This window comes from Macaca thibetana, chromosome 8 (genome assembly GCF_024542745.1).
Source record: "Macaca thibetana thibetana isolate TM-01 chromosome 8, ASM2454274v1, whole genome shotgun sequence".
NCBI lineage: Eukaryota > Metazoa > Chordata > Mammalia > Primates > Cercopithecidae > Macaca > Macaca thibetana.
Genome location: NC_065585.1, coordinates 87,690,382 through 87,710,511, shown reverse-complemented (window position 1 = coordinate 87,710,511; position 20,130 = coordinate 87,690,382). Strand labels below are relative to the sequence as shown.

The 20,130-nt window shown below is 41.0% G+C and overlaps 2 protein-coding genes across 4 annotated transcripts in view; both read right to left on the bottom strand.

The window, feature by feature from the left end:
* Nucleotides 1-6,831, bottom strand: part of BPNT2 (3'(2'), 5'-bisphosphate nucleotidase 2) — a 36,965-nt gene extending 30,134 nt beyond the window's left edge. Inside the window, exon 1 of the mRNA XM_050802354.1 lies at nucleotides 6,172-6,831. Coding sequence (XP_050658311.1) covers nucleotides 6,172-6,546 — 375 coding nt within the window. The 5' untranslated portion in view covers nucleotides 6,547-6,831. The remainder of the gene's footprint in view (nucleotides 1-6,171) is intronic.
* PENK (proenkephalin) overlaps nucleotides 1-20,130 on the bottom strand; it is a 1,067,564-nt gene that overhangs the window by 553,233 nt on the left and 494,201 nt on the right. The window contains exon 1 of one of the 3 annotated variants that reach the window (XM_050802366.1): nucleotides 1,823-1,826. The exons of the other annotated variants lie outside the window; for them this stretch is intronic. The gene's annotated coding sequence lies outside the window, so the exon portion shown is untranslated. Of the gene's footprint in view, nucleotides 1-1,822; nucleotides 1,827-20,130 lie in introns of those variants that run through there. 3 annotated transcript variants of the gene reach the window in all.

Genomic DNA, 20,130 nt, shown 5'->3' with positions numbered 1-20,130 from the left:
GTTGTATCTGTGAGGGTGTTTCTGGATAAGATTAGCATTTGAATCAGTGAACTCAATAAAACAGACTGCCCTCTCTAACGTGGGTGCACAGCATTCAATGTTTTGAGAGTGTGAATAGAACAAAAGGAGGGAGAAGAAAGACTCTGCCCCTTCTTCTGCCTTACTGCTGAGCTGAAACATCAGTCTTCTCCCGCCCTCCAACTGAGACTAACACCACCAGCTCTCTGGTTCTCAGGCCTTTGGACTTGGACTGAATCACATCACTTGCTTTCCTGGGTTTCCAGTTTGCAGGTTTCCAGCTGACAGATCAAGGGACTTCTCAGCCTCCATAATCACGAGCCAGTTCCTTATAATAAATCTCTATTGGTTCTCGTTCTCTGCAGAACCCTGACCAATACAGTAGGCATTCAATAACTATTTTCTTTCTTTTTTTTTTTAGACAGAGTCTTGCTCTGCCACCCAGGCTGGAGTGCAGTGGTGCAATCTCGGCTCACTGCAGGCTTCACCTCCCAGGTTCATGACATTCTCCTGCCTCAGCCTTCCGAGTAGCTGGGACTACAGGCGCCCGCCACCATGCCCAGCTAATTTTTTGTATTTTCAGTAAAGATGGGGTTTCACTGTGTTAGCCAGAATGGTCTCCCATCTCCTGACCTCATGATCCGCGCACCTTGGCCTCCCAAAGTGCTGAGATTACAGGCGTGAGCCACCACACCTGCCTTCAATAACTATTTTCTAAACATATAAATAAACATCCCTCTACCTGTCCTATTCTCTTCCCACCTTTACAGAAACCTTTTACTATCAACTACTCTCTCTCAAATATATCTCTATAAACAATTAAACATGCTGTAGTGTCTCGTAGCTTAAACACAAATATACCAAAAAGAAAGCACAGAACCTTCTCTTAGGAAACATAATACACCTAACACCCGAGCCAACTTTCTTAAAAGCCCAATTCCTCTTTTTTTTTTTTTTTTTTTTTGAGACAGAGTCTTGCTCTGTCACCCAGGCTGGAGTGCAGTGGCGAGATCTCAGTTCACTGCAAGCTCTGCCTCCCGGGAGCTGGGACTCCTGTCTCAGCCTCCTGAGTAGCTGGGACTACAGGTGCCCGCCACCACACCCGGCTAATTTTTTTTTTGTATTTTTAGTAGAGACGGGATTTCACTGTGTTAGCCAGGATCGCCTCAATCTCCTGACCTCAGGTGATCCGCCCACCTCAGCCCCCCAAAGTGCTGGGATTACAGGCGTGAGCCACCACACCCAGCCAAAAGCCCAATTTCTCAAAAGACTTGTCTTTACTCACTGTCTCCATTTCCTCACCTCCTAATCATAGGTTGCCTGAGTTCAAATGCCAACTGTTCAATTTACTGGGTATGTGAATAATTTAGGCTAGTCACTTAACCTTTCTGAGCTACAATCACCTCATTGGTAAAAAGGGACAATGATCTATCTCCCTGTAAGGTTCTTAAGAAGAATGAAACAGAAAAGGTAAAACAAACTTAGTACAATGCTTAACACAGAGTAAACATTTAATAAAGGCTGGCTGCTACTATTCTTGTTAAATGATTGTTTTCAGTCTTCATTATCCTTGGTTCTAGGCCCTGATATTCCCCTTTCATGTTATATTCTCTCCCTAACCAATTCTGTCCACAACCAGTTTTAATTAACATCACAACACGGATGACTGGCAGATTTGTATTTTCAGTTCAGATGTTTCTTCAGAGCTTCAGACTCAGATATTCAACTGCCTCTTTGACAGCTCCCCTTGCACATATCAAAGGCATCTCTAACATAGCAAGTCTAAAATGGCATTCATAATCTGCCCCCCAACTTAACCACCACTCCCCTTCACTAGCAACAAAACCCCAGTTGTGAAAGCTATAAATAGAGGAGTTATTTCTAACATATCCCTAAAAATTATTTCATTTCCTTCTACATCTATCTTCTCTACAACCATAGCCCTAATTCAAAAGATATTAGCTCTCACCTGAAAAAGCCTCCTAACTGGTCTCCCAGTATTTACTTTCCTCCCCTCCAAACCATCCTCCAAGCAACTACTCTGAGTCCTTCCATTCATTTATAACATTATAGTTAAGAGTATACTTCTGTTACATCTGTTATACTGCCTTATATAGAGAATTAAACAGACCTGAGATGATTCTCTGACCATTAAGTGAATCTCAGCGAGTCTAAGATTCTTCTCATGGTGAAACCTCGTCTCTACTAAAAATACAAAAACTTAGCCGGGTGTGGTGGCGGTGCCTGTAGTCCCAGCTACTCGGCAGGCTGAGGCAGGAGAATGGCGTGAACCTGGGAGGCAGAGCTTGCAGTGAGCCGAGATCGCACCGCTGCACTCCATCCTGGGCAACAGAGTGAGACTCCATCTCAAAAAAAAAAAAAAAAAAGTTTTTTTTCTAGCTGGGCAATCTTTGGCAAATTATTTAGCCTCTCCAAGCCTTTATCTGAAAAATAGAGGCTATAGTACTTAACCTCCTTTATTGTTGTGAAGATAAAATTAATAATGTCATTAAGAAGTTTAATTAAATTTTTGTGGCTTGCAAAGGGCTATGCAAATGTTAGCTAGTAAAACAAGCTCAGCAAAACTTCCCTACTGCTTGAGTCCTGGTCCTCATCTCTCACATGGCCTGTTCTAACAGTCTCTAACTAGTCCCTATCTATCTCCAAATGCCCAAAGCCCAAAGTATGGCTTATTGAGGCCTCAAGAAAAGTCAGCTAAATCTGGCCTTCTTTTAGTATTCTAGTAGTAAACTATGGATTGGGTCCAAATTCCTTTGAGCTTGGAATATGACCTAGCCCCTACCTACCTTCCCAATCTCTTCCACAATAATTCTCCCAAGTGCATTTTACTCAAACTCATTAGATTACATGAATTAGCTGTCCTACTATCTCTCTTGGGCCTGTTCCTTTGAACTAGTTTCTTTGCCTCTGTTTTCAGTGCTTATGTCTACACCAATTACTAGTTATTCTAATTTTACAGAAGAGGACACTATGGTTCAAAAAAGTTAAATGACTGGCTAGTATCACTTAGGCTGATGACTGCACAAGATGTCAATGCAAGTGTTCTGTGCACTATATTAGTGCTTCTCAAACTTTTCTGGGATATACTTCTGTTGAAAGACAGAAGCATAACTTCCATCTTATAGGTCAAGGAAGACACAGACCCAAGTTGCTGCTACCAGCTTGGAGTACCATGCTTTACCTTCAAATAAGTCACTATCAGAACTTTGAACAAATCAAGTTGAGGACAGGAGCCCCTCAAACAGAAAGTCCCCTGTACATTAAATCAAAACTATAAATCTAAGTTTGTCTGTTCTGTGGCTGCAAAGTCACTCCACAAAAGTATCTTCATTTTCACTGTTACCTGCAAGGATAAAGAGACAGTGCCATACAAATGGCTGGAGTTATTATTACTTTGACACAATGAAATAAGCACTGCCAAAGTGTTTAGGAAGAGGAGACTAGCTGCCTGGAGGACTCTCTGGGATCTCTAACCTGAAGAAAACTGAAGACAAAAGGAAACCCAGGGAGCCTAGGTGAAACTTGAGTTTTGTTTAGACAGCACTCACTTTTCTAGAGTATGATTCCTCAACTTGGGCACCAATTGACTAATGGAGCAGATAATTCTTCATTGTAGGGGGCTGTCCTGTGCATTATAGGATGTTTACCCTCTACCTGCTAGATGCCAATAGCATCCCACCCCTGGTTGTGACAACCAAAAATGTCTTCTGATGTTGTCAAATGTCAGTTAGGGGACCAAACTGTCTCCAGCTGAGCTCCAGAAAAATCCCTGGTATATCCTTTTACTGAGGAGTGAACATTAGATATGAAAGCTCAGACTTTAGACTCTACATAGGAAAGCAACGGGAGAAAACAGATCTTTCTATATTTACACAGGGCACTAGGATAAAAGAAAGAAGTATCTGATGCTTCTCAAAGGTCTTTTTCCACTAGGAAGTAAAGTAAGTGGAATATAATTTAAGTTTCTTACGAAGAAATTTGGGGTGAGGCTTCAAAATCAACCAGGCATTTAAGACTGTACTTCTGGGCATTAGGAGAGGGGAAGGCACAAAAGGAGAAAGATTCTTTTAGGTTGATTCTCCACTTAGACGGCTAGAATATTTGGCCTCTAGCCTATAACACAGGGGTATAAGGAGATCGCTCAACATGATACCATCTCCACTTTGACACTGTATAAATGAACACAAACCTCCTCTATTCCTTCAGCCATGACCCAACAGGAATACTGCAGAAGCACATGCAAACGTTCAAATAGTCACAAGAAAACAAAAAGTTGTTTTATATGAAGCCAGAGACTTCAACATCTGCAATTCCAAAAGCTTGGCTTTTGTGTTTAATAAAATGCAGCTCACTACCCTTGGCAGCCATTCCCTTATTGTTTGCTAATAAATGAGAATGCACACACATACAGATGGGTTTTCAACATTTAAGAAACTTTTGTTTTTACTTAAAAAAAAATCAACTCTGCTTGCTACATTTCACTATTATTGCTTTTAAGCTTCTAAAATTATAAGTTTTAAGCAGGCTTCTAAAGATATAGCTAAAATGTTGGATAGTTCATATAAGCTGGAGTGTCATGAGCCTCAGATTTCCCATTTGTAAAGTAGGCAGAAATAAAATTTACTTCTTAAAGTTGCTGTAACGATCAAATGAAGTCCTGTGTAGTCAGTATTTGGGCACGCAGAATATATTCAATAAATGGTTATTATTAGTACTGTTAAAACTATTAAATAACAACTTCTCTGAATCTCCTGTTTCCTCTATACATTCTTGGGGAAGGAAACACATACGTTTTGGAAAGGCGGTAAAATAGTTCATAAACATATCTTACATCTAGATGCAAAAAAAGATGTGTTATTTGTGATGATAAAAACAGAGTAGAGGAAAAAGAAAAAGTGGAAATATTCTGTGTTTTAAGTAGAAATTTGAAAAAAAAAAAATTCTAACGTTAATTACATCTGGTATCCAGTAGCTCATGATAGGAAATCCAACGTTCCTTTCCATCGGAAAAAAAGAAAAAGACGAAAGAAAGGGGAGGAAGAGAGGAGAATAAAAAGCAAAACCAAAGCAATATTATGACAGACTGGAAGAAGCCTTACACAAAATACATTAAACAATGACAATATTCTCCTCTTTCAAGATCAGCAGTAAAAGGTCAGTCACCTTCCAAAGAAGCCTGGGTTTGCACATCACTGTTTATCTAAAATTTCAGTGAAGACAATTTTTCTTCCCAGTAGCCAAAACTACAGTTAGGTGAGTTAAGATATACATTAATAAGGTGCTGCTACACTATATTCAGCTCTTCCTCAACAAAATTTGCAGTTCCTGGAACTGTAAATTTTAAAAATGCTTTATTCAACTCAACAGCAGCTCCACTGAAATTATGAATTCAAAAAGTATTAATAACAAATCCAAAATGTCTGGATTTCCCTAAGAAAATGTCAACTCCCTTCCTAGAAACCTACCCAAAGAAAAGGCAAATGTTATTTAATTCTTATTCTCTGGAGTAAACATGGATCTTTAATCAAGGGCCAGGTAGCATCAACAGCTGGTATATTTCTAAGTACCTCCTTAAACGGCCCGCAAACTATAAACTTAAGAGCGTCATGACAAAACGACAGCGAAATGAGCATACTCACCCCCCACCCTCCCCACCCCCACCCCCACCACCGCGCGCTAATAGCTCTGCAACAAGACTCGGTCTTTCAGCTGGCTACTGGCCAGCTAGCCAGAAAATGTGTACTCCAGTTTCGACCCTTCTAGGGATGAAATCAAGGAAGGATAGAAGGTCTTGGGGGATTTTAGCCAACCCCTTCATTCTACGGAAGAGCCTGAAGCCGCGGGTGCAATTAACTTTCTCAGCCTTTTCGTTTTGAGGCCTCCTGATCCTAAGTACACACGGCGCACACCCGACCCAGGCGGAGCCAAAAAGGCACGGGCCCTGAGTCAGACTACATGCAACCTCACCCAGCTTCTCTGCTGTTTGTCTGACCTTGTGCACGTTAACTTCTGCGTCTCAATTTCCACATCTACAAAATGGGAACCAGAAGCTCCACACCCCATACTGTTCAGAGTCGAAGGGCCGAGACGCGCTCCCCGGCTCGGGTGGGCGCTCCGCCCGTGGGCTCCCACCTGGACGCTGGGGAAGGCGGTCTTGAGCAGGTAGAACATCTTGCGGTTGGACAGCACGTCGCCGCTGGTCATCTTGTCCTCGGCTCCCTCGCGCGTCTTCCCCTTGGACTTCTCGTGGAGGACATTGCTCTCGCGGACTCGCCTCACCTCGTCGCCGCCGCGGACTGCGGCCAGCACTGACACAGCCAGCATCTCGCGCAAGTCCACGGTGCCCCCGTCGGCCGCGGCCGCGCCGCCGCCAGGCTCGCTGCTCAGGCCGAAGAGGCTGAAGCGGCCAGCCAGGAAGCCCGAGTAGAGGTGGTAGAGCACGCCGAGCCCCAGCAGGCAAAACACGGCCACCCCCAATGGGGAAAGGCGGATGCCCATGGGTGCCATGGCGCGGGAGGCCGGGCGCTCCGGGCTGCGGCTCTCACAGGCCTCCCCGCGCCCGCCGCCGCTGCCGCGCTCCGGGCCAGGCGCCGCGCGGGCTACACCGGCGTCCGCTCCCCCGCCCCGGTGCGCCCCATCACTCCCTCCCAGGAAAGGCCAAGCCGCGCCGCCGAGAGCACGGACACCGCCCCGCGCGCCTGACTCGCCAGGCAGCACGGTCTAGGCTCTTCCGCCGGCCTGCCTGTCCGACTTCCACGTTAGCCTACGGCCGCGAGGTGAAAGGGGAGCGTGGGTGTGTATCCGGGTTACGCGACGGGGCGGGGCGAGGGCGAGGGGCGGGGAGAGCTGGGCACCTCCCTTTGGGGCGGGGCGGGACGGGAGGCGCTGGACTGAGCTGCCTTCCTTGGTCTGGGTGGGAAGGTATTCCTGGAAGCGGCGAGCAGCAATCCACGCAGGAAAGTGTGCTGTGCTGAGTGCCTTGTGGATGTTTAAATTAAAAATACGACTATGGATGGCTGTAATAAAGTCACAGTAACAGTCTAGTCTTCTCATCACTCAGATTATTGAGGAATGGAGGAAAACACAATAAACCATTTTAAAAGATTGATTTGCAAGCTTTTTTAGCCAGCGGGGGTGTAGACAGCCTGTACCTTTAAGTCGCTTCTCCGCGCTCTTCCCGGCAGGACGGGGGACTGGGCGGTGAGGGGAAGAATTGTACTTGGCTCTTTATTCTGTTTGACATCTTTGTCGTGCCCTAAATGCTTTTTTGTGTATAGAGTTTCCCTCCTCCACCTGCCAGAATAAACCATCTTCGAAGCAGCTGAAAAACATCCCTTGATTCCGGTTTTTCATAATGAGAGAAAACAAACCAGGGGCTTCTCTCATTTCCAAGGGTATTCGAGCCTGGCTCTCTTACCAGAGCTTGAGGAGCAAAGGAATTGCTTGACGGAGTCCACTTAAAATATGTATATCCGGAGATGGTCAATCTAGAGCATGTAATCTTTGAGTCAGTGTAGGCCCTCTAAGAATCTGACAGAAATAACTACCTTCTACTATAACACCGATCTTAGCTAGAATGATAGTGAATACTTCATAAGTATTCATAAGTTTATCTTTAATCTTAAAAGTGAATATTAAGATTGTAACATTAAGTATCGTTCTTAAATATTAAAATATCTATATAAAATCAACTTAAAATGTAGCCTGTTTTACTCTTCATAGCCAAACAGCATTCGTTTTAAGTGGACTTTAGAATTAACCACCTGAAAAACTACAAGTATACCAAACTTCTAAACATCCATTGCTAAGCAAGTCATGTAGAGCCTGACCTTTACCGCTTACTTAGAGCTCAGGGCATTTGTAGAATTTGCATATGATAATACAGATACAACAAAAGCACTGACTATTGATTGTTTGGTTTCCCTGCTAGCAATCTAAGTAGCTTAAAAATAATCACAGCACAAAATCAAGTACAAATACAAATCAATGAAAGAACAATCCCTAGAGTATTGACAGCACCAGAACTTAAAGAACTAGCATTACCTTTCTTGTCAGCTTTTGAGAGCAACTTTGCAATGAAGCAAAGCTGCTTTCAAATATCTGAAAATGAATGTCACAGAGTAATTCTCAAAACCCATCCCAGAGATAAAGATAAAGATCAGGGTTGAAATATAAAGGTGTAAGTTAAATGGAACCACCCCAACCTAAACTATGAGAGCAACAAAAAGATGAGTTGGATAGTAGTCATGTCAATATTAAAAAGAATCATTGGGAAGTCTAACTGAGGTTTCTCAAAATAAACAGATTAATATTTTCCAAGGATATTGGTGAATAATATAGGGTCACATTCAGTGTGGCAGTATACACAGTATACCACTGAGGCAAATACTAAAAGCTCTGGAGCATTTCTACTGCAAAAAAGGGAATTAAGACTTGAGGGAGAAAATGCGAAGGTATGTGAAAAGAAGGAGTCACTTTAAAGATTGTAGCTCCAAGAGGCGTTCTAGCACTCAAGTGGTAATTGATCATAGAGAATCAGTATTAACAGATAACATGTAATCAACAAGAGAAGTTATGACAATAAGAAAACATTTGATTAATTACATGTGGTACAGTGATATCATAAAACCTTTATAGGAATTTGATTGAAAGAAACTTGTTTTTTTAGTGTCAAGTTGTCAGAAGCTTCAAACAATGCATACATACAAATGAAAATTATATGGCTTTCATATATTAAGATTGTGGACAGTCTGTTTCTAAAACATAATCTACATCTATTCTTAAAATTGTTTTCCCCAAGATTTAGAAATAAACAATTAAATGTGTTAACTTTTTAAATTAAAGCAAAATAATTATGTAGGCTGATGCAAGTAAGACAACTTGAATCTGCAACTAGAAACTATACCCAATGAAAAACCCTGCCTTAAAATAAAAGACAGACAAATGGATATATTTTTACTTGTTTTAGGTTCAATTGTTAAAATGACTAGTTTTTTTCTGTAATTCCCCACTTTAATTCAGTTTTCTCAGTTAACTGGCTCACACTAGTTCTGATTACATCAGGCAAAGGACCTCTTCTAAATGTCTGCATAATGCTACCTTTCCTACAAATAGCAGTTTTCCTTATAGTCTCCATGTGTACAGAATAAATAATATCAATTTATGAAACATTATTAGCGTCTGAGATGTTAAGGACATTTTGGTTCCTTTCAATGACTCCTGACTTCAAATTTACCCTGGAAAAACTTTTTTATAAAAATTAATCTTGGCCGGGTGCAGTGGCTCACCCATACGCCTTTGGGAGGCCAAGGCAAGTGGATCACAAGGTCAGGAGTTCAAGACCAGCCTAGCCAACACAGTGAAACGCCGTGTCTACTAAATATACAAAAATTAGCCGGGCACGGTGGCACACACCTGTAATCCCAGGTACTTGCGAGGCTGAGGCAGGAGAATTGTTTGAACCCAGGAGGTGGAGGTTGCAGTGAGCCGAGATTGCCCCATTACACTCCAGTCTAGGCAATAGACCGAGACTCTGTCTAAAAAAAAAAAAAAAAAATTTTCCTTTAAATATGCATTGGAGGGGTACAATGTAATTAAAGAAAGGTTCAGCTTAGTTGAACCCTCATTAAAACTGTTTTCACTACCTTTCTGAGAAAGAAAACAATGAACTGATGGCATTTTACATGTTTAAAATATAAAACTTCCAAGAAGATTATTATTTGCATATTCTTTCCTTAAGTGATTCTATCCTATAGAAACAATAATTCTGTTTTTTTAATAGATCCAGTGATACAATGTTTGCTTCTGCCATTAAAGTTCCGTCTTTGGCAGATAATTGAAGTTCAGAAAAGTGGCTTTCATATATCAAGATTGTGGATAGTCTTTTTCTAAAACAGGATCTACATCTATTCTTAAAATTGCTTCCCCCAGATTTAGAAATAAACAATTAAATGTGTAACTTTTAAAATTAATGTAAAATAATTTTGTTAGCATTATAGCATTTTACTATGGCCTCAATCCTAGCAATAGTAATATTGAATTCTTGTTGGAGACAGTTCTGTAGGTATAAGCATACTTTGGTATCTGCAGGGTTTGGTTCCAATACCCACACAGATACCAACATTTGAGATGCTCAAGTTCCTTATAAAAAATGATATAGTGTTTTCATATAGCCTACACACATCCTCTCATTTACTTTAAATCAACTCTAGATTAGTTATAATACCTAATACAATATAAATGGTAAATAGTTGTTACACTGTATTGCTTATTTGTATTATCTTTACCATGGCATTGTTATTTTTACTGGTATTTTTTTCCAAATATTTTTGATCTTGTTGGTTGAATGCATGGATGTGGAACCTACAGATAGAGAGGGACCACTATATATACAATAGAAAAGTGGAAATAGTTGCAACCCTTTGAAATTATAATCATTCTGATCCATATGCACGACATAAAGCCAGGTAAGTAATTTGCATATCTTTATATCTTCTGACCTAACTCAGATCCTATGCATATAGCAAGAACTCAGTATTTATGAAACTGGACTTTTAAAAGCTACTTTTTAGTGAAATGTTGTATATTTTGTAAAGTGTTTCTCAAAAAAAAATGAATTTAACAAACATTAAAGACCCAACATTCATTTTGCTTATTCGAAACATTTGTTTCACCAGCATACAAATCAGCCTATATATATATATATATATATATATATATATATATATTTGCTTGGGCATCCTTAAGATATCAAATATTTCTTAACTTTTTTGTTTGTACCCTTCATTAAATCTTACTGCTTACAAAGCATCAATTTAGTGAGTAATGTAAATTTTCCCACATTATATTTTATTCTCTAGGTGATCTGGACATATACATTTTGCTCACTACCAATCTAAAACCTGAGGTAAAATTATCATCTTAAAATTTCATTTATTAAAAAAATATGTAGTCCTGGCACAATGGCTCACACCTGTAATATCAACACTTTGGGAGGCCAAGGCAGGTAGATTGCCTGAGCTCAGGAGTTTGAGACCAGGTTGGCCAACATGGCAAAACCCCATCTCTACAAAAAATACAAAAGTTAGCCGGCTTGGTGGTGCATGCCTATAGTCCCAGCTACTTGGGAGGCTGAGCAGGAGGATTGCTTGACTCCAAGAGGTTGAGGCTGCAGTGAGCCCAGATCCCACCACTGCACTCCAGTCTGAGTGACAGAGCAAGACCCTGTCTCTAAAAAAATATATATAAAAATATCTAAAATTTTCTCATCTGCAGAAAGTAGCATTTGAGTGCTATTCATCAATCATGATTAGAATATGTACTTTATGGAATTTTGTTCATAATTTATATTACATAAAATTCTCAACATAATGCATATTGCTATTACATAGATTTAGACATAAAACAAGACAAACTGTGTCATCTAGAATGTAAGAACTCAATATAGCCATGATATCCTAGCAAGTGTTTCTCAAACTTTTTGAGAATTAAAATAAGTTTTACATCTAGACACAGCAAACAAAGGCTTCACTAAACAATACTTACCCTGATGTATGACATATTATTGTATATTTTTATACCCTTCAAACTGATTTGATGGCTCTGTAGCAGGACAAGTCACAGACAAAACTCCTCAGACACTGAGTTAAAGAAGGAAGAGGTTTATTCAGCCGGGAGCATCGGCAAGACTCCTGTCTCAAGAGCCAACTCCCTGAGTGAGCAATTCCTGTCCCTTTTAAGGACTCACAACTATAAGGGGGTGCACGTGAGAGGGTCATGATCGATTGAGCAAGCAGGGGGTACGTGACCGGGGCTGCATGAACCGGTTGTCAGAGTGAAACAGACCGGGAAGTTTCACAATGTCATCAGTTGTTAGGTCAGGGGTCGAATTTTAACTTCCAGGCTTAGGTCAGGCAGGCCCAGGCCTGGTTTTGGGTCTAGTTCCTTAGTTTTGGATCTGGTTCCCAGGCGCCAGGCTACCTGCCTTTAGTTTTGCTTCTCTTTCCTTTTCTGAGTATAAAACAGTATAAGACGATATTGGAGGGTCTGTCTCTCTTCTCTCAGTTCCATTAATGGGTCACTGTTGAGAGACAAATCTCTGTGATTTCTTGTGTGTCTCAATGTCTTTCCTGCAGAGGGACTGACTTCCTTTTCAAGAATGTTATCTTTTCAAGGGTGTTTATACAGAAACAGCCTTGGAAGACACAGATGGTGTTTCCCTCTAGAGCAAAGGACAAGTTGGTTTTATTTACATTATAATGTAAATGATGGCTCGCTCTGGGGCAAAGTTAGGGCAGGTTTATTGCTAATCATAAAAGATTTAGGGTTCCTCAACTCAGAGTTCCTTTCCTGGAATGCATCCAATTGTGTGTTCACAAGTTGAGACCCTCTTATTGTTACCCTGTGGAAATTGGGGCTTGAGGAACAAGTGCAAATGCTGACACTCTAAATGCCACAATTGCTTTGTCTTGAGCCTAAAGTCTAGTGACTTCTGTCAGCATCCATGTGGCTAGCAGACTCACTTGTTAGCTGCAAGCAGAGTAAAATCTCAGAACCTTCACACTCTTGATAGTCACAATCCCCACATTTTGGAAAAAACTCCTGTAGTTTATATACAGAATTATAATTTTGTCCACATTGAGATTTCACTACACCCTCAAGTTAAAAAGAAAACTTGAAAATTAAAGGATAATCATATGAAAAGGGACATTTTTTAAAAATTCAGACTTTTTCAGAGATGACTTAAAGAGTCTTTATAACTTCTTGTAACTTTTAAGCAAAGTTGAACTATAAATTTTTCCTTGTCATGTTATTTCATATACTTAATGTTAGCATGCCCAGAAATTGACCTAAAAAGGATTAATAATAAAGCCAGTCTTTCTAATAGCAAAAAAAAAATCTTTTTTGCTTTTATGAATTTGAAGAAAATCCTAATCATAATTCAATAAATAAAACAACCCAAATTAATTAAGTGGTAAAACCAACTTTCCCAATTTATTTATCTTAGTCCTAAACCAACTAGAAAATATATAGTTTTGCCACATCAACTTGCTAAAAGTTGTATTATGCTGTAAGGTCTTCCTGAATAACCCATTCTTTGCATAGAACTAGCTGCTTACTCATCTGTCTTCATGTATAAGCCCCATTCAGGTGGAGACACCTCCTGCCTGCCCCTGAGGTTTTTACAGTTGTGAAACTTTGCTTAAAAGTTACAAGGTTCTGAGATGAGACACACCCATATTTCTCTGGGTGATGGGAGTTTGTGAACAAATATCTGTAGTAAAGAGGAGCCCAGGAAGGCAAGCAACTACAGAGTCATTCTGTCTCTCAGTGCTTCTAAAACTGTCATGTTCAGCAGATCCTGAAGCTCTTTAAGAATGACTCATAGTCATGTAGAATACAAAAGCAATTCTAGTGACCCACTTTTTCTTTCTTTCTTTTTTTTCTTTTTTGAGATGGAATCTCCCTCTGTCACCCAGGCTGGAGTGCAGTGGCACCATCTCAGCTCACTACAACCTCTGCCTCCCAGATTCAAGCAATTCTCATGCTTCAGGCTCCCGAGTAGCTGGAACTACAGGCATGCACCACCAGCCCAGCTAATTTTTCTATTTTTCATAGAGATGGGCTTTCACCATATTGGTCAGGCTGGCCTTGAACTCCTGACCTCAAGTGATCCACCCACCTCAGCCTCCCAAAGTACTGGGATTACAGGTGTGAGCCACCACGCTCAGCCTTTTTCTTCCATGTATCAGTGTTCACACCGGCATGAAGAGCTCCCATTGGGTCATTCATACTGGTCATGTTTCACCCCAAGCTCCTTATCACTCTGTAGTTCTCATATACATTCACATAGGTGTCTTGCATCTGGCCAAATCATTTCAGCCAGAGTAGCAAGGTTATTTTTATTTGACATCCACACACATGGGAAAAGCCATAGCAACCTGAAGAAGTGTAATGGCCTGATGGTACTTTCCTTTGCAGAGGACTGTAGCAGTTATGGCCACTGTTACCCTTCTAACGAAGTTCCTCAAGAAATAACGTTATTATACCTCATGACAAAGTTACAAACACCTGCTGAGTGCACATCAAATCAGAAAATTTTAGAGGTTAGAATGCTAGAGCAATAATTTAGCTCAATCTCTTGATTGTATAGGTGAGTAAACTGAGTTCCCTGAAGGCTAGGCCAAATTGAGAAACGTGGTCTCCCAGTTCCCATTTAGCATGATTTCCACCAAATGCCCAGATATGGATGATACAAATATCCTTGGGAACACAGTAAGTGTGTTAGCCCCTCAAATGCAGAGCCCGAGTTTTCAGCACCTGCTATGGTGCCTGCTCCATAGTGGGTGCAGGGTGTTCTTTCTCATTCTTTCTTTTTTCATTTTTTAAAATTTCTTTGAACCACTTTTGACTTCCATATGATTTGATTCAGATTGTATTTTTACTTTTTTTCACTTCTTGAGTGCTTTTGATTGATACAACTTAATTTTAAATATTCTCCTATTTCTCCTTTATGAGTCACTTATTACTATGACGAACCCTGACAAATTCTTAAGTTTTATACGCCTCATATTTTTCAAGGCTGGTTTTAGATATCACAATCTTTGAGAAGCCTGCTTGACCACAAGACCATTTTGTGGTTTGCTTTTGCTTTTGTGTGTGGTAAATACAAATTTTATTCTGTATAAAATATAATAAAAACATTCATGCATTCTAAAGGTCTTAAAACTCCAATCAGTGTAACATTTTTGGTATTTAAATAAACAAAATATATATTTCTAATTAAAATATGGTACATATTCTGTTTCTTTTAACTTTTTAGTTTTACGGGTACATGTACAGGTTTGTTACATGGGAATATTGTGTATTGCTGAGATTTGGTGTATGAATGATACTGTCACCTAGGTAGTGAGCATAGTACCTGATAGGTAGTTTTTCAACCTGCACCCCCCAGCTCCTTTAATTGTCCCCACTGTCTGTTGTTCCCATCTTTGTATCCATGTATATTCAATGGTTAGCTCAAAACTTGCAAGTGAGAACATGCAGTGTTTGGTATTCTGTTCCTGCATTAACCCATTTAGGGTAATGGCCTCCAGCTCCACTCATGTTGCTACAAATGAGTGTTATCTCATTCTTTTTTATGGCTCATTCTTTTTACGGCTGTGTAGTATTCCACTGTGCATATCTACCACATTTTCTTTATCCATTCCACCACTGATGGGCATCTAGGTTGATTTGTGTTTTTGTAATTGTGAATAGTGCTACAATGAACAAAGGAGTGTATGTGTACTTTTGGTGGTACAATTTTCTTTTGGGTACATACCCAGTAATGGGGTTGCAGGGTCAAATAGTAGTTCTGTTTTAAGTTCTTTGAGAAATCTCTAAATTAAAGTGACTAATTTACTTTCCTGCCAACAGTGTGTCAGCATTCCATTTTCTCTGCAACCTGGCCAGTGTGTATTTTTTGACTTTTTAATAATAGCCATTCTGACTGGTATCTCATTTTGATTTGCATTTCTCTAATGATTAGTGATGTTGAGCACTTTTTCATACCTTTGTTGGCCACATGTATGTCTTCTTTTGAAAAGTGTCTATTCATGTCCTTTGCTCATTTTTTAATGGGGCTGCTTGTTTTTTGCTTGTTGAATTGCTTAAATTCCTTATAGATTCTAGATATTAGATCTTTGTTGGCTGCATAGTTTGATAATATTTTCTTCCATTCTGTAGGTTGTCTGTATACTCTGTTGATAGTTTCTTTTGCTGTGCACAAGCTCTTTAGTTTATACATTCCTCTTGTCAATTTTCGTTTTTGTTGCAACTGCTTTTGGTGACTGCTCATGAATTCTTTGCCAAGGCCAATGTCCAGAATCATATTTCCTAGGTATTCTCTAGGATTTTTATAGTGTAAGGAATTCATTTAAGTTTTTAATCCATCTTGAGTTGAGTTTTTGGGTTTTTTTTTTTTTTTTTTTTTTTTTTTGAGACAGAATCTCGCTCTTGGTGCCCAGGTTGGAGTGCAATGGTGCGATCTTGGCTTACTGCAACCTCCTCCCAGTTTCAAGCAATTCTCCTGCCTCAGCCTCCCAAGTAGCTGGGATTATAGGCACCCGCCACCATGCCTGGCTAACTTTTGTATTTTTTAGTAGAGACAGGGTTTTACCCTGTTGGCCAGGCTGGTCTCGAACTGCTGACCGCAGGTGATCCACCTGCCTAAGCCTCCCAAAGTGCTTGGATTATAGGCATGAGCCATCGCGCCCTGCCGAGTTGAGTTTTATATATAGTAAAAGGTAGGGGTTCAGATTCAATCTGCTAGCCAGTTATCTCAACACCATTGTTGGGAATAGGCCCCCAAATCTGGCCATAAACTGGCCCCAAACTGGCCATAAACAAAATCTCTGCAGCACTGTGACATGTTCATGATGGCCATGATGCCCACGCTGAAGGTTGTGGGTTTACTGGAATGAGGGCAGAGAACCCCTGGCCCACCCAGGGCAGAAAACCCCTTAAAGGCGTTCCTAAGCCACAAACAATAGAATGAGCAATCTTTGCCTTAAGGACACATTCCTGCTGCAGATAACTAGCCAGAAGGCATCCCTTTGTTTCCGCCCATCCCTTTGTTTCCTGTAAGGAATACTTTTAGTTAATCTATAGTCTGTCAGTAAATATGTGGGTAAATCTCTGTTTGGGCTCTCAGCTCTGAAGGTTGTGAGTCCTCTGATTTCCCACTCCACATGCTATATTTCTGTGTGTGTGTCTAATTCTTCTAGTGCCACTGGGTTAGGGTCTCCCTGACGGAGCTGGCCTCAGCATCATTTATTGAATAGGGATTCCTTTCCCCCATTGCTTGTCATTGTCAGCTTTGTTGAAGATCAGGTAGTTGTAGATATGTAGCTTTATTTCTGGGTTCTATATCCTGTTCCATTTGTCTATGTATCTGTTTTTGTACCAGTACCAAACTGTTTTGGTTACTGTAGCCTTGCAGTATAGTTTGAAGTCAGGCAGCATGATGTCTCCAGGTTTGTTCTTTTTGCTTAGGATCACTCTCTCTGTTCAGACTCTTTTCTGGTTCCATGTGAATTTTAGAGTAGTTTTTTCTAATTCTGTGATAAATTATGTTTATGATTTAATAGGAAGTGCATTGAATCTATAGATTGCTTTGGACAGTATGGCCATTTTAACAATATTTATTCTTCTATCCATGAGCATGGAATGGTGGGATGTTTTTCTATTTGTTTTTGTCATCTCTGATTTCTTTCAGCAGTGCCTTGTAATTCTCATTGTAGAGTTCTTTCACCTCTTTGGTTAGCTGTATTCCTAGATACTTTGTTCTTTTTGTGTCTATTGTAAGTGGTGTTCTTAATTTGGCTGTCAGCTCTCTCATTACTGGTGTATAGAAATGCCACTGATTTGTGTGTGTTGATATTGTATCCTAAATCTTTACTGAAGTTATCTGTCAGTTCAAGGAGCTTTTTGGTGGAGTGCTTAGGGATTTCTAAGTATAGACTCATATTGTCTGTGAAGAAAGATGATTTGACTTCCTCTGTTTCTATTTAGATACCTTTTATTTCTTTCTCTTACCAGATTACTCTGGCTAGGACTTTCAGTACTATGCTGAGTAAGAGTGGTGAGAGTGGACATCCTTGTCTTGTCCCAGTTCTCAGGGATAATACTTCCAGTTTTTGCTCATCAGTTATAATCTTGGTGGTGGGTTTGGATCTTATTATTTTGAGGTGTATTCCTTTGATGCCTAATTTGTTGAAAATTTGTAAGATGAAATGATGTTGAATTTTATCAAAAGCCTTTTCTTCTTCTACTGAAATGGTCATGTGGTTTTTGTTTTTTTTTTTTTTTTTTTTTTTTGAGACGGAGTCTCACGCTGTTGCCCAGGCTGGAGTGCAGTGGCGCGATCTCGACTCACTGCAAGCTCCGCCTCCTGGGTTCACGCCATTCTCCTGCCTCAGCCTCCTGAGTAGCTAGGACTACAGGCGCCCGCCACCACGCCCGGCTAATTTTTTGTATTTTTAGTAGAGACGGGGTTTCACTGTGGTCTCGATCTCCTGACCTTGTGATCCGCCCGCCTCGGCCTCCCAAAGTGCTGGGATTACAGGCTTGAGCCACCGCGCCCGGCCGGTGGTTTTTGTTTTAATTCTGTTTATGTGGTGATCACATTTATTGACTTGTTATTTTGAACCAACTTTCCATTTTAGGAATAAACCCTGCTTGATCATGTTGAATTAGCTTTTTGATGTGCTGCTGGATTCAGTTTGCTAGTATTTTGTTAAGGAATTTTGTGTCTGTGTTCATCGGGGATATTGACTGGAGATTTTCTCTTTTCATTGTGTCTCTGTACAACTTTAGTATCAGAATGATGCTGGTTTCATAAAATGCATTAGAGAGGAGTCCCTCCTCCCTGATTTTTGAAACAATTTTAACAAAACTGTTCTTTATTTCTCTCGCGGGTTTGACTGGTGTAAATTGGGTATAGTTTACTGACTTTGTTTCTGGCTCAGCTTGACACTCCTAGGCTGCACTCTCTAACCCTGGGGGCTGGCACCAGTCCTGTGGTTTTATTCTCTGGCCCCTCAAAGTCAAGCACCAACTGTGCTAGGGGTGCTGAGGTGCTCTCTGGCTGCTAGTAAAAGCACTCCATTGGGGGGCCACCAGCTAAAGCACTCCTTTGGAGACAGCAGAGGCTGCTGGTGGTGCACTCCCTGGGGTGGTAAGGACTGCTAGCGAGGGCACTCTGTCAGGAGGCTGTTGGCAAAAGTGCTCCAGTAGAGTGGTGGGGGCCATCAGTAAAAGCACTACAGTAGTGGTCTTTGGCAGAACACCAGCAGAGCAGTGGAGGCTGTCTATGTGCTCATTCCATTGCAAGCAGCCAGGCAGGGACCCTAGGAGGGGCCAGTAGACAGGGGGTATGTAGCTCCAATTTGCACTAGTTCCAGGGGGAAGACAGCCCTGATCTTTCTAGGTCTGGCAGTTACAAAAGGCCTGAGCCACCTAGAGGAGTATGGAGAGCCTTGGGGAATGGGTGTCTATGGCTGTGTTCCTTTGCAGCTGTCTCTGCACCAAACTTCCTAGGTTGTGTGCAGACTCAAGCTCTGTCTCTGTTGACTGTCTGGGCAGGTCCCCCTGTCAACTCAAATGTCCATGGGTATTGTGAGATTTCCTGCAGCTGGGATCCCAAAGGTCCATGGTGAGAGTAAGCCACACTGCAGTTACTTCACTTACCCTTTCCTTAGAAGTTGTTTAGGGGGCCAGGTGCAGTGGCTCACACCTCTAATCCCAGCACTTTGGGAGGCTGGGGTGGGTGTATCACTTGAGATCAGGAGTTCTAGACTGGCCTGACCAACATGGTGAAACCCTGTCTCTACTAAAAATACAAAATTAGCCAAGCATGGTGGCACACACCTGTAATCCCAGCTACTTGGGAGGCTGAGACAGGAGAATCGCTTGAACCCGGGAGGCGGAGGTTGCAGTGAGCCAAGATCACACCATTGCACTCCAGCCTGTGCGACAAGAGCAAAACTCCATCTGAAAAGAAAAAGGAAAAGGAAAAGGAAAAAGAAAAAAAGAAGGTGTTTAGGGCCAGGAATGAGTCCTAGTGCTTGGGCAACCCTGTGCAGGGTTCCGAGCTTCCTTCTCCTTCAGCCCCAGTGTCTCTATCACCTTTCCATCCACTTTCAGTGCATTCTCTCAGAATATCTCAGCCTGTTTTGTGTGTATGCTCCCATAGTAAATAGTGTTGCTGCTCTCATTGCATGCATCACTTATCATCTTTGCCTGATTACCTGGCTGTCTCCCCTACTTGGATGTAAGCCTGTGGGTGAGATTCACAGCATATTCTGGTTTAGTATCTCAGAACTGTGCTTGACACATGCTCAACAAATGGTTTTTAATGCATTTTTATTCATCTCACCATATTTATGCTACCATTGTCCATCCTCTAGATTCATTGCTTGAGCCTCATTCACTCATTATTCCTTATCTTTTCCTATTTCTACAGGTTAATAACATAATAATCTTTCAGAAACAAAACTTCATCAAAATCTAGCCAAAGGGTAATAGAAAAATAAGTAGGAGGTGGAGTTT